Below are 12,545 nucleotides of genomic sequence, written 5' to 3'. Positions count from 1 at the left end.
AAATTTAAATTTGATGAATACTAATTCTTTAAATTTAAAGAATGAAATTTTTATCTTAAAAATAAAATACTATTTTTTAAATTTCTCTCCTTCCATTTATTTTTCAATCTCTCTCTTTCTATTTATTTTATAAATATAATAATAAAAATAGAAGAAAAAAAATGAATAGAAGAAAAAGAAAAAAATAATAAAAAAATAGTGATAGAAATTTTAGGCTCTGTTTATTTATCGCCTTAATATTTATTTATCGCCTTAGATAGATGATATAATGAAAAGTAATTATTTAAATTTAATAAAATGAGTTATTTATTTTAAATTTTAAATATAGTGAAAAAAAAAAACTGACGCTATTAACTTTAAAATACCAAACTATAACAAAATTCAACGGTTTGATAAACCGCCCATGCCATCAGGCGTCATTTGTTTGTAGATGATCTAAGATGTGATGGATTACTTATGGCGCCTTACTTGGAAACCACCCAGCTCTTTTCAACGTGGTGCCTTACTTGTAAACCACCATTTCTTGCGTTCATCGTCATCGTCTTGTAGCAACCTGTGTCGTATCTGAACGCTCTCAAGCGCTGGATTACTTTTAAGGGCGTTGTGCGTTTGGGGTAATTCGTACCGCTTCGTGATATATTTAATCCAACAAAAGTCCACGCCGGGGCACCGTCGGAAATGGACGGACAGCACGACGACCACCGCGTCGACGCCAACGGCCGCAGCCAGGAAGAGAGAGAGGGTCCTCTTCCGAAGCGGCCGAGGCCTCTCCTTGCGTCCCTTTCTGCTGCCGAGATCGCGGAGGAGTTCTCCCACCACGACCCCCAAGTGGCTCGCGTCAACAACGGCAGCTTCGGCTGCTGCCCTGCCTCCGTCGTCTCCGCCCAGATCCGGTGGCAGCGGCTCTTCCTGCGTCAGCCCGACGAGTTCTACTTCCGCCACCTTCATCCCTCCATCGACCGGTCCCGCGCTCTCGTCCGACAGCTCATCAACGCGCCCCACCTCGATGATGTTTCCCTCGTCGACAACGCCACCACTGCTGCCGCCATCGTCTTCCAGAACGTGGCTTGGTCCTTCATGGAGGGCGTCTTCGACCGCGGGGACGCCGTCGTCATGCTCCACTACGCCTACGGCGCCGTCAAGCGGTCCATCAAAGCGTACGTGGGCCGCGCCGGCGGCCACGTGGTGGAGGTCGCCCTCCCCTTCCCGCTCTCCTCTCCGGACGAGGTCGTTGCCGAATTCCGCCGCGCCCTCGAACTCTGCCGAGCCGACGGACGGAGGGTTCGGCTGGCAGTGATCGATCACGTGACCTCCATGCCGAGCGTGGTGATCCCGGTGAAGGAGCTGACGCGGATCTGCCGCGAGGAGGGCGTTGACCAGGTGTTCGTCGACGGGGCGCACTCGATCGGGAACGTGGAGGTCGACATGCAGGACATCGGGGCCGATTTCTACGCCAGCAACCTCCACAAGTGGCTCTTCTGCCCGCCCTCAGTGGCCTTCCTCCACACGCGGCATTCGTCGGCGGCCGGGCGGCGGCTCCACCACCCCGTGGTCTCGCACGAGTACGGCAACGGGCTCCCACTCGAGAGTGGGTGGATCGGGAACAGGGACTACACGCCGCAGTTGGTGGTGCCGACCGCGCTGGAGTTCGCAGAGCGGTTCGAAGGCGGCTTGGAGGGGATCCGGCGGAGGAACCACGAGAGGGTGGTGGAGATGGGGAGGATGCTGGCGGCGGCGTGGGGGACACAACTGGGGTGCCCGCCGGAGATGAGCTGTAGCATGATTATGGTGGGGTTGCCATCCGGGTTAGGGATCGCGAGCGAGAAGGACGCCATGGGGCTGAGGGCACTGCTGAGGGAGGAGTTCAAGGTCGAGGTGCCCATTTACTACAACAAGCAGTCGCCGGACGAAGACGGCGAGGACAAGATCGGCGCCGCAGCCGTCACCGGCTACGCCAGGATCTCACATCAGGTGTACAACGTGGCGGAGGATTACTATAGGCTCCGAGACGCCATTAACAAGCTCGTGCGCGATGGATTCAACTGCACCTTGCTTCCATCCAAAGAACAGAGGTAGCTTCGATTTTACATTTCTAAATCTGCTCTGTTATCGTCCACTCCAATCTGAAAATTCTTCCAAAAACATTGATATATAAACTGGAAATCTGGAAAGATAAAAACAGGTCTAACGTTGAATCTGAAAGTCTTAAAATCGACAGAATCAATTTTCAGGAGAGGTATTATTGTTTGAATGATCAAGTTCAATAATTAATGGTCTTTACCAGTCTGTTTCAAAGCTTTTGATATATTTCATCCTTGTTTCGCTGCTGCTAGGGAAAATTGAAGTCGGTTTAGGGAGTTGAGGCTGTCTGCTTCATTCCAATGGCTGTTGACGCAAGAGTTTGTTTGGTTTAAGTGCGCATTAATTCAATGGAAATAGCGAATTGTATCAGAATGTCAGATACAGAATAAAATTTTTAATATGGATATAAAGTAAAAGAGGTTTTATTTTAGTTCCTTCTGCTTTTTTGGATTGATAAGAATCAGAATAAAGATACAGATTTTTTTTTTCCATTGCTTTCTTTACACAAAACAAAGTTTTTATTTTTTTAATCAAAGGCGCTCTCACAGTCCGTCCAATGGCAAAAAAACAAAAAAAAAAAACAGTTTCTTGAACGTATGATGTACAGTACGACTTATCATTCAATCTCCCATCACCAATAAACTCCCATCACCAATAAACATGGCCGATCTAAATCCCTAACGAAGATTATGTTGTTCCTGCTATACAACATAACGATGGCCCCACTATAAATAACAAAAATCCTAAAAGGCGCCAGATCATCCTACGTGGCCGCGCCCCTCTTGTCTAAAGCATTCGAACACTAAGCCTAGCGGCCGGGGCCGAGACAGCCGGCGGTTGCAGATCCGCAAAGATGCAGATCTTTGTCAAGACGCTGACCGGTAAGACGATTACCCTCGAGGTGGAGTCGTCGGATACGATTGACAACGTGAAGGCCAAGATCCAGGACAAGGAGGGCATCCCGCCGGAACAGCAGCGCCTTATTTTTGCCGGGAAGCAGCTCGAGGACGGCCGCACCCTTGCCGACTACAACATCCAAAAGGAGTCCACCCTCCACCTCGTCCTCCGCCTCCGCGGCGGCGCACCGAAGCGAAAGAAGAAGACCTACACCAAGCCGAAGAAGATCAAGCACAAGAAGAAGAAGGTCAAGCTCGCGGTGCTCCAGTTCTACAAGGTCGATGATGCCACCGGCAAAGTCATCCGCCTGCGCAAGGAGTGCCCCAATGCCGAGTGCGGCGCTGGCACCTTTATGGCAAACCACTTCGACCGCCACTACTGCGGCAAGTGCGGCCTCACCTACGTCTACCAGAAGGTGCAGGGTGAGTAAATCTCTCGTAAAGTTAGATTTTTTTTTAAAAAAAAAAATTGATTTAGCTCGACGCAGTTAGCTGAACTATATTGAAAGTTTGATACCTGAATTTTTTCTTAAAATCTGGTTTTGTTCGTGTTAAAGAGATTGGATTGGTGATTTGAATTCTTCTTTCTTTCAAATGTGGATTACATGATTGTGTGTTGGATTTGCACTTCTCTGCCCTGTTTTCTCCAACGATATTACTGTCAGGTCTTTGACCCACCTCTGTTCATCGTCATGGAATGTCGTGTTTCAACAAAGCATAGAACCGGCCTGAGCATGTCACAGGACGATGGTCAAGGGCCATCAATTTTTAAGGACCCTAAATTTGAAATACATATATAATATATATTATATATATTTAGATTATTTTAATAAAAATTTAAAAAATATATTTGATTGAATTATTTTAATGAAGGTCAAAAATATATATATTGTTAAATTATTTTAATAAAGGTCCAAAAATATATATATATATATATATTTTCTATTAAAATTAAAGAAAAAAAATCTAAAAAAAAAGAAAGTAGACAATTCTTTTTTCTCTTTCTAAGATTTTATTTTTTTGTACAATTCTTTTTTTCGTTAATTTATTTACAGAAGACATAAGACTCTAAAGAGTAAGGTATGAATCTTGAATATTAATTTTCACCTTTCTTCTCTTTTGAATCTCTTCTAATTAAATTAGAAAAGTGTTAATTTATTTACAGAAGACATAAGACTCTAAAGAGTAAGGTATGAATCTTGAATATTAATTTTCACCTTTCTTCTCCTTTGAATCTCTTCTAATTAAATTAGAAAAGTTTATTAATTTTAGTTTGCATCAAAATCATTATTCATCAATATATAAACTTACAACGTAAGTTACCCACTCATCTATATTTGTTCTTATTGTCAATATTCAATATTGATTTTTAATATTATATTGAAGTCAATATTTTATGATTTTTCTTACAAATTTGAAAGAGTTTAAATAAATCATTCCAATTTTAATCATCATAAAATAAGTTATATCGATTGCTTCAAGCACAAATCAAGCTTTATTATTCTTTGACTATTATTTTCACTGCCTATATTTGTTTCATTGTTAGCTTTGTTGATGATTTTGTGTGTTTTATTTTTACACTTAAAATTTGTAATACAAACATGTTTCTAAAAAAATATCAATCTTGGAGTTAGAAAATAAACAAAAGAAAAATAGTGAAATAGATTATTAAAACTCACAAAGATGTTCTTCGTAAGTTTTTTAAAACTAACTCTTCAATCGAAAATTTAGTTGATGAATTGCAAGAAGAAAATTAAGAAGAACTAAATGATCATGTAATAAATGAGCAATCGAGTAATTAAGAATAATTAAATAATCATGTAATCAACAAGCGAGAAGAATTGAGAGAAAATAATGATCATAATCATGCAACGAAATGAGCAGGAAGAATTGAGAGAAAATGATGATAATGATTTGAATGTAAATTATTTGACAATTTTATGTATCGAAAATGAGGTATTAGAAAAATTTTGAAGACTTTATTGATGATTTTACTTCTCAAAATACTAGAAAATATAGATTTTTTTCAATGATTATTTCATACTTATTTTTTTTATTTGTAGGTATTACATTTTTTTGGAGAAACTTAGGAAATATATTTTATATGGTGTTGTATTTTTTGAAAAATAAATTTTTTATGAAGTTTATCATATTTTAAATGAAATATATTAATTTTTAAAATTTTCTATTAAACTATATCTAAATTTATATTAGTAATTTTTTTTTTTTAATAGAGATCACTTTTCTCTTTTCGTCTGACCCCCAAAAATCAAAGTCGGCTAGCTCTGACAAAGCACCATCGCCATTTTCTTCCAGCCGATGGGCACTGCCTGGTTGGAGTAGCTTTTTGCCTGCGCAAACAGCTTCCTCGCTTTCCTCCCTTCTCCAGCTACTCTTCCACCGTTCGCCCAAAGTATGAGTTTATAGATTGGAGTCGGAGACATGAAGAAATTTTTGCTTCCTCGAGTAAGAAGTTTTTTTGATGAAAAAAAAGACATTTTTTCTCTGTTTCTCTTTTTCACTTTGCATTTTATATATCTTAATTCTTAACCATCTTTTGATAATCAAATGGCATTCTAAAGATTTTAGAATATTCAATTGTCATTTCAAATATTAAGTAGATACTAGGTCTGGTTTAAGTTGAAAATTAAAATAACTAAAATTTAAAATAAATATGTATATATTGGAACAAAGGGGCACATTCTCTACCTGGAGAGGAGTTCAGATTATTTAATTCGTAATTTCTGAGTTTCTTCTGATCTCTTACGTCAATTGTATGTTAAATTACAGTTCGTTCAAAATTAGTTACGATCTCTCTTAGATTTATCTTTTCATCTATGTTATAGTTTAAGTCGAGTTAGACGAGCTGTTGAGCGGACTGTATGGTGTCGACAAGTGGACGGCCTGTCCATTGCTTGTAGCCTAGGTCGTGATCCGACATGCAAATGACGAAAGGAACCAGGAGAAAATTAAAAATTATAGACCATAGGGTCTACTCATTTACTCTAACCCAACAATTTTTTACATATGGAAGATTAGATATCCATCTAATTATTTTGTATCCATTAAAATTAATTTCAAGACTTATTAAAAATAAGGAATACCAACTGCGATAACCGGGAGGCCGGGACAAATAAATTTAAGTATGTTATCAAAGTTAATTTTATTAGGGTGAAAAAAATAAATACTTCAATACATGTTTTTTAAGGTAACTCTTTTTAATTTTATTTTTATTATAACTATTTGAAGGGTAGAATTCATCTTTAATTATTTTTAAAAATATATTTAATTTAAAAGTTGAGATTTATAAAATTATCAAACCTTTGTTAATTGTAATATGAACGCCTCAGTTTTAAATCAGGGTCATAGGATCGGGGCATCTTCCGTCCTGTCATTAGAGTTTTAAATGATTTTTTTTATGGTCCTACATTATCAAATTATATTTTTATTTATTATCTTTTCATTTTATTATTTTAAAAATAAAAATCTCCAGCTTTTGTTCAGTTTTTTCGTTTTACAAAGTTCAATAAAAATCTTGCGAAATGCATCACTCTGGTGTACGGATGAGAGATTGTTATTATATCTTTAATGCTAATGTCAACTTGACCCTCGGGGTAATATCATGGACTAGCCTCGTTATTCTCTGATTGTTTTAATTCAAAAATTAACTTTGAAAATATTTATCTTCTTTAGGATTTAAATTTCAATTCTTTTACAATGATGTTTTATTATCGGTAAATTAGACAAAAAAATCTACAATCACAACTTTAACTTTGTATATCATCTTTAATCACAAAAAATTTTATTTTCATTCATATAAAATTTTATTTACTTCAATTTTCTCATGCAAATATTATTTATCTAATTGCCCTTAAGATTTTTTAGATACAAAAAGTTCAAAAATGAGTAATTTTTTTTAAAGTTAGCATTTTATATTAGAATCGGATATATTTTCTTTCAAAATTATCTCTCATATTTTTTAGGTAAAAGTCTAAAAACAAGTATAATTTCTGTTAAATTCAACACTTTACACTATAATCAAGTATATTTTCTATTAAATTAAACATGACTTTTTTTCTGCTTAATATAATTTCTCTTAAATTCATATCATTTAAAGCAAATATAATATATTTTCCATCAATTGAGTACCATTTCAAGAAAATCTAGTATATTTTCTATTCAATTGAGGTGGAAAAAAATTATTCTTAATTTGATAGAAAATATATTAAAATGGGTATAATTTCTTTTAAATTCAGTACTTTATACTAGTCAAAATTGCTCTTCATATTTTTTACGTATAAATAGTCTAAAAACGAGTATAATTCCTATTAAATTTAGCACTTTAAATTAAAATCAAGTATATTTTCTATTAAACATGATTTTTTCCTACTTAATATAATTCCTCCTAAATTCAGTATCATTTAAAGAAAATCTAATATATTTTCTAACTAATTGAGGATCATTTAAAGAAAATCTAATATATTTTATATCCAATTGAGGTGGAAAAAGAATTGTGCTCAATTTTATAGAAAATATACTAGATTCTAGTTTAATGTAGTTAATTTAAGATAAATTATACTCAATTTGGACTTTTTATACCTAAAAATATCAGGGGCAATTAGGTAAATATGTTTGATTAGGGAGTGAAAATAAAATTTTTTATCAATGAGAATTACATGCAAAGTTTTATTTGTCAATAGGGGTTGCATGCAAATTTTTCCTTCTATTATTGCACTGCATCTTTTTCAATACGGCAAAAAATATGATTCATTCATCCCAGTATATCTGTCAATCAGTCCTTGAATTAAATTAATAAGGAGAAGATAATTTGTAGATGACTATTAGCTATTGATATAGTGGCCAAGACATGAAAAAAATACATGCTTAAATCGTATCTTTTTCTAACTTTTGGTTCAGATATATATTATTTATATGGTGTAAATGGCATCATATTTAAATTTATATAATAATATAACTGAATCAAACTAATTGTTTATGGTAATTAAATTTATTTAGTTATTTATTTGTTTATGTCTGAATCTAATATATATATATTTTTGAATTTGAGCTCGGTTCAAATTTAGGTTGTGTTTAGTTTGTTTAGATGGTGTTAAGCTCTTAGTTCAAAGCTGATTTCATTATTTAAAATGTTTATATTTTTTGATTGGTTATTAAAACATCCAGAGTCTTGGAGTTCTCCAGAGCTCCTTCTATATTATATTAGTGTCACGTAAAATTTTTTACATATCTCTTCACTATAAAAAAAAAATCAACAACTATTTTGATTCCACATATTTTTTTAAAGAAAAACTCAAAAAGACATTTTAATAAAAAAAAATTGAAACAGCAGCTCGGTGAACATAGAAACACTCCTTTCCTCCCTTGGAAGAAAGCTCCCTCCTCTTGACCCCATAAATTTTATTCATAAATATTATTCAAAATAATTTATGATTTTTATTTATGAAATTAAGGAATTATATATATGTGTGTTAGGGATGGTTAATTTAATTAATTATTAAATTTTGTTTATACCTATGGAATGAAGAAATTGAACATCAAATTTATTTATGAATATTATTCATTTGCAACCTAATTATTGTTGCTCGGAGGAGTTCTTGGTCGATGACATGACCGTGTGTAAGCTCGTCTATCCTCATCTAAATTATCAACGGCAAGCCCCTGTCTATATCATCATCGTTGCAAATAAAGTTATTATTGATGTTCTGACATAATTTTTCATCGACCATCATTAAATGAAAAGGTGTTTACGGTGGTCTGCCCACTTTATAAATTCATTACCCATATCAAAAAAAAAAAAAAAAAAATCTCGGATCATAATTAAAGGTCTAATTACTACAACAGAGTCCTGGACATCTTTCAAGCAACCGAGAGGTTTGATGGAGGCCATCACGTTACCATCCTTTTTTTTAATATTCTTCCTATTTATTTAATGTATAAGACAAAACTTGATTTTAATGTATAAATTGACCTTCGCATTGTTCGTCTGTGTGTTCACATTTAGTTTTTTTCTTAAGTATCTCTGCCATTGAGAATCACCAAATCAACCGTAAACTAAAATAAAGTTCTTTTTCTCTCTTAATCATCCAACAACCTCGCTCTCATCAAGCTAAGCAATCTAACAATCAGTTCAATAGAAGAAAAAATATATTAAAAAAGTGAGTATAATTTGTTAGTGTTTCCAAACTATGTAAAAGCTCCTCTAAACAATGAACTCGTATATTAACTCAACTTCCACCTACCAGAATGTTATTTACAATGCCTTATTCGGCTTCCTGCCGTCGAACAATGAGAACTTGAACAAAACCTTTCTAACTGCTCTTTTTACCCTACCTAAATTCATATGACCAAAGTTTTATTGCTAGTTTTCATCATCATTATTTACACCAAGCAGCTATGTGTAGCAACCGAACAGTTTAGTTGTTATGACTGTTATTCAACGAGTTCTTGATTTTCATAATGGCCTCAGCTGACAAACTGCAACACTTCAACCTCTGCGGCCATCGTGATTGTCCGGGGGATGAGGCAGGCAAGTACCGTGATTCATCGGAGAAGCAAATCACAATTACTGTGAGATTGTCGCAAGTGTTGAGACGCAATGCCTCCATGACAAGTTCCCTTGCACACCGTTCAGGGTCCTTGTGTCGTCTAAGGCCCCTGCGCACAATACCCACCGCAATCTGGCTTGACATGACGTCCCAGATCCCGTCGCAGCCAATGATAAGGAACTCGTCATCCTCAGTCAGGATGGCCTGCCTGAATTCTGGTTCTGCAACGAGTGGAGAGGGGAGACCTCGTGGCATTTTCAAGTACCAATCACCGAGTGCACGGGTGACAGAGAGGGCGCCATTGAGGTACCCATCGTCGATAAAACCACCTGATTGCTCAACCCGTCTACGCTCAGCATCATAGTTGGGTCTATGATCTTGGGACATGTCAATTGCTTGTCCTTTCCTGCACAATACCGCTCGGCAATCACCGGCATTGGCTACCACAAGATACCTGTAGTAAATAAACCAAAAATCAGTAATGAAATGATAATTTGTTCTAGTTCAAGATATTTCAAAATTTTAATATAAAAAAAGAAGCAAAACATACCTTCCAAACACCAAAGCTGCTAGAGCTGTAGTCCCTGATGAGCTGCTAATCGTGCTGTCATCAGCCAATGCAAGGTCCGCGTTAAGAAATGATTCTCTAACAGAGTTCTCCACAGATTCCACAAATATCTCATCAGCTTCTGTTGCCTGAGGAAAGTTAGCATCCTCGAACAACAACCTAATTGCACGCTGCTTAATGTAGGCAGCAGCATCAGGACCTCCATGGCCATCAAACACCTGCAGAGAGGTGGGAATTTGCATCACTTGGAATGAACTTGCATAACCATTCAATCAAATACGGACCAAATACTTACACCATAGAAGGCACTAGGGGTGGGACACCTAAACAGCGAGCCTAGGTGTGTTGAAAGATCATCAATACAAATATGTTCATCTTCCATGAACTTTCGGGGCCCAATGTCAGCAAAGCTCCCAGACCGAATGTTAGGGATAAATTGAAGTGGTTCTACAGACGAAATGTCATGAGATGCTCCCGAATTCTGCATGCATAGACAACGTGGAAAAAATAAATATGAGTGTATACATATGAACACGGAGAAGAAAGAAAGGGTCAATGTACTGAAATCACACGACTATAGAAAAAAAGCATACTCTGGATCAGTTGACAAACAATTAAATTAGGAAAGGCGATGTACCAAGCAACATAGACTACCAAGCAGATTTGCCAATACAGCATGAATGCATTTAACTTGTCAAATACTTGGTTTGCCTCAAACTGGCAAACTAAATAGTTAGGACTTGCAGATGTCTTAAGACAGAGCTAGATATTAACTCATCTTGCTTCAGTAGCATGCACTTTACAAATTGAACATCAAGCCCCAGACTATATCTTTACATAGCATATATCACTGTCAATTTAAACAACGCGTAAAAGTTGCCCAAAGAGATACGTTACCAGCAATTTCATGCCAAGGAAGTTAGAATAATTTAACAAGTTACTTTTTCTACTGCGAACCTGAGCAAGAAATATTAATTGAAAGAAAATAATCTAAATAGTGCCTGGATACCATCTACATCAAACGACCAAGAACAAGAACTAGTTAAAGAAAGCCTGTATAACATCTACATCAAGCGATCAAGAACAAGAGATAATTAAAAGGAAACAACATTAACAGAGCCTGGATAACATCTACATCAAACGATCAAGAACAAGAACGAATCAAAAGAAAACAATATATATAGATCCTGGATACCATCTAATTCAAGCGATAAAAAACAAGAACTTAAAGGAAACGACATAAATAGAGCCTGGATAATATGTACTTAACGATCAAGAACAAGAACTAATTAAGGAAACGAAATAAATAGAGCCTGGATAATATCTATATTAAACAAAGAAAGAGAAATACAATCATAAATCAACATTCATGATGCCACGCCAAAAACTCGATAGCGAATTATTTGAAGAATAATAAATCGCAATCGAAGAGCTATAGATAACTTTTAGCACAAAAAAAAAGAAGCCCTAACACAAGAAAATAAAGGGAGGAATCTGTTCGAGAGAACGACATTAATGAAAACGCCAAATAAAGCAAGAGTTAGAAAGATCAAAACCCTACCCCGATCATCTCAGAAACGGCGATGTCAACAGCTACCGCAACAACCTCCGATCCCTGCTCCGGCTGACGAAGCACCGGCGACGAAGGCGCTGCAGCGACCACTGCCGAAGCCGCCGCCGTTTTATCGACGATCTCCTCGATCTCCTTAGCGATGCACCGGTAGGACACGTCGATGACGGGGATGCCCTGATGTAAACAATCCGCTGTTCCGGCCACCATCTTGAACCCCAAAAGAAACTCCCTTTGTCTAATTAACCGGCACCAACAGAATCCGCACGTAAAGAATCACGAAATCCCTCCTCAAAATCTGATCTTGCACAGATCTCGCTCAAGAATTCTTCCCCCTAGGGTTTCCGGCTTCCTTGTCAATTTGGGCGTCTGGCGATCCGATCGCTATTCTTGGTATCCTCTCGCGCAATTAATGCGGGACAGCCGCCATCCGCGAGCCATTTAAGGAAGTCGAAGGCTACCTGCGAGAACCGGTGGGCGCTGGAACAGTTACGGGCACGTGCGTGTTTTGGGACGTCTCCTTTTACCGTAATGGACACGTAGCCATGAGCCAGCCGGTCGGGCGATTTAATTTTGGGTGGCGACGACGCTGCCAAGTCGCCCCTCGGTCAGCAACACCGCGGAGAAGGGGCGGCCGCTGGATCGTAGGCGAAGAACAAATCAGCTACGAATCCTCGCCGTTGGATTGGGAAAGGGTGTTAAATTATAACGGCGGTGAGAAGAAGCATCTAGATTGGATATACGCGTCCACACGCGGACAGGATTCCAATTCTTTTTCCCCGAATCCTTTCACATATTTCTTCTTGTTTAAGGAATCAATTCGCCAGGCTGTAGATAAGCAAAATTACTAGGCAAAATTATTA

General features: G+C 37.2%; 3 protein-coding genes across 3 annotated transcripts; 2 read left to right on the top strand and 1 right to left on the bottom strand.

The window, feature by feature from the left end:
* Nucleotides 1-349: 349 nt before the first annotated feature.
* LOC122051821 (putative L-cysteine desulfhydrase 1) lies at nucleotides 350-2,498 on the top strand. The gene is made up of 2 exons (XM_042613120.1): nucleotides 350-2,072; nucleotides 2,334-2,498. Exons 1-2 carry the CDS (start codon nucleotides 679-681, stop codon nucleotides 2,341-2,343), a joined length of 1,404 nt encoding a protein of 467 aa, XP_042469054.1. The 5' UTR covers nucleotides 350-678; the 3' UTR covers nucleotides 2,344-2,498.
* A 252-nt stretch (nucleotides 2,499-2,750) lies between these two features.
* LOC122051822 (ubiquitin-40S ribosomal protein S27a-like) lies at nucleotides 2,751-3,541 on the top strand. The gene has a single exon (XM_042613122.1). It carries the CDS (start codon nucleotides 2,936-2,938, stop codon nucleotides 3,407-3,409), a length of 474 nt encoding a protein of 157 aa, XP_042469056.1. The 5' UTR covers nucleotides 2,751-2,935; the 3' UTR covers nucleotides 3,410-3,541.
* A 5,653-nt stretch (nucleotides 3,542-9,194) lies between these two features.
* On the bottom strand, nucleotides 9,195-12,128 carry LOC122051820 (probable protein phosphatase 2C 2). Its single transcript, XM_042613119.1, has 4 exons — nucleotides 11,674-12,128; nucleotides 10,408-10,593; nucleotides 10,095-10,330; nucleotides 9,195-9,998 (listed from the first exon to the last, which is right to left on the bottom strand). Exons 1-4 carry the CDS (start codon nucleotides 11,890-11,892, stop codon nucleotides 9,413-9,415), a joined length of 1,227 nt encoding a protein of 408 aa, XP_042469053.1. The 5' UTR covers nucleotides 11,893-12,128; the 3' UTR covers nucleotides 9,195-9,412.
* Nucleotides 12,129-12,545: the final 417 nt, after the last annotated feature.

Source organism: Zingiber officinale, chromosome 3A (assembly GCF_018446385.1).
Source record: "Zingiber officinale cultivar Zhangliang chromosome 3A, Zo_v1.1, whole genome shotgun sequence".
NCBI classification, from domain to species: Eukaryota; Viridiplantae; Streptophyta; class Magnoliopsida; order Zingiberales; family Zingiberaceae; genus Zingiber; species Zingiber officinale.
The sequence above is the reverse complement of the archived record's forward strand: the minus strand, read 5'-3'. Positions and strand labels throughout refer to the sequence as shown.

Coding starts and splice junctions, on each gene's coding strand:
- LOC122051821 (XM_042613120.1), top strand. CDS start 679: ATGGACGGACAGCACGACGACCACCGCGTCGACGCCAACGGCCGCAGC.
- LOC122051822 (XM_042613122.1), top strand. CDS start 2,936: ATGCAGATCTTTGTCAAGACGCTGACCGGTAAGACGATTACCCTCGAG.
- LOC122051820 (XM_042613119.1), bottom strand. CDS start 11,892: ATGGTGGCCGGAACAGCGGATTGTTTACATCAGGGCATCCCCGTCATC. Junction 10,594..11,673: donor CCGTTTCTGAGATGATCGGG/GTAGGGTTTTGA, acceptor CTATGCATGCAG/AATTCGGGAGCATCTCATGA. Junction 9,999..10,094: donor GCAGCTTTGGTGTTTGGAAG/GTATGTTTTGCT, acceptor TATTTACTACAG/GTATCTTGTGGTAGCCAATG.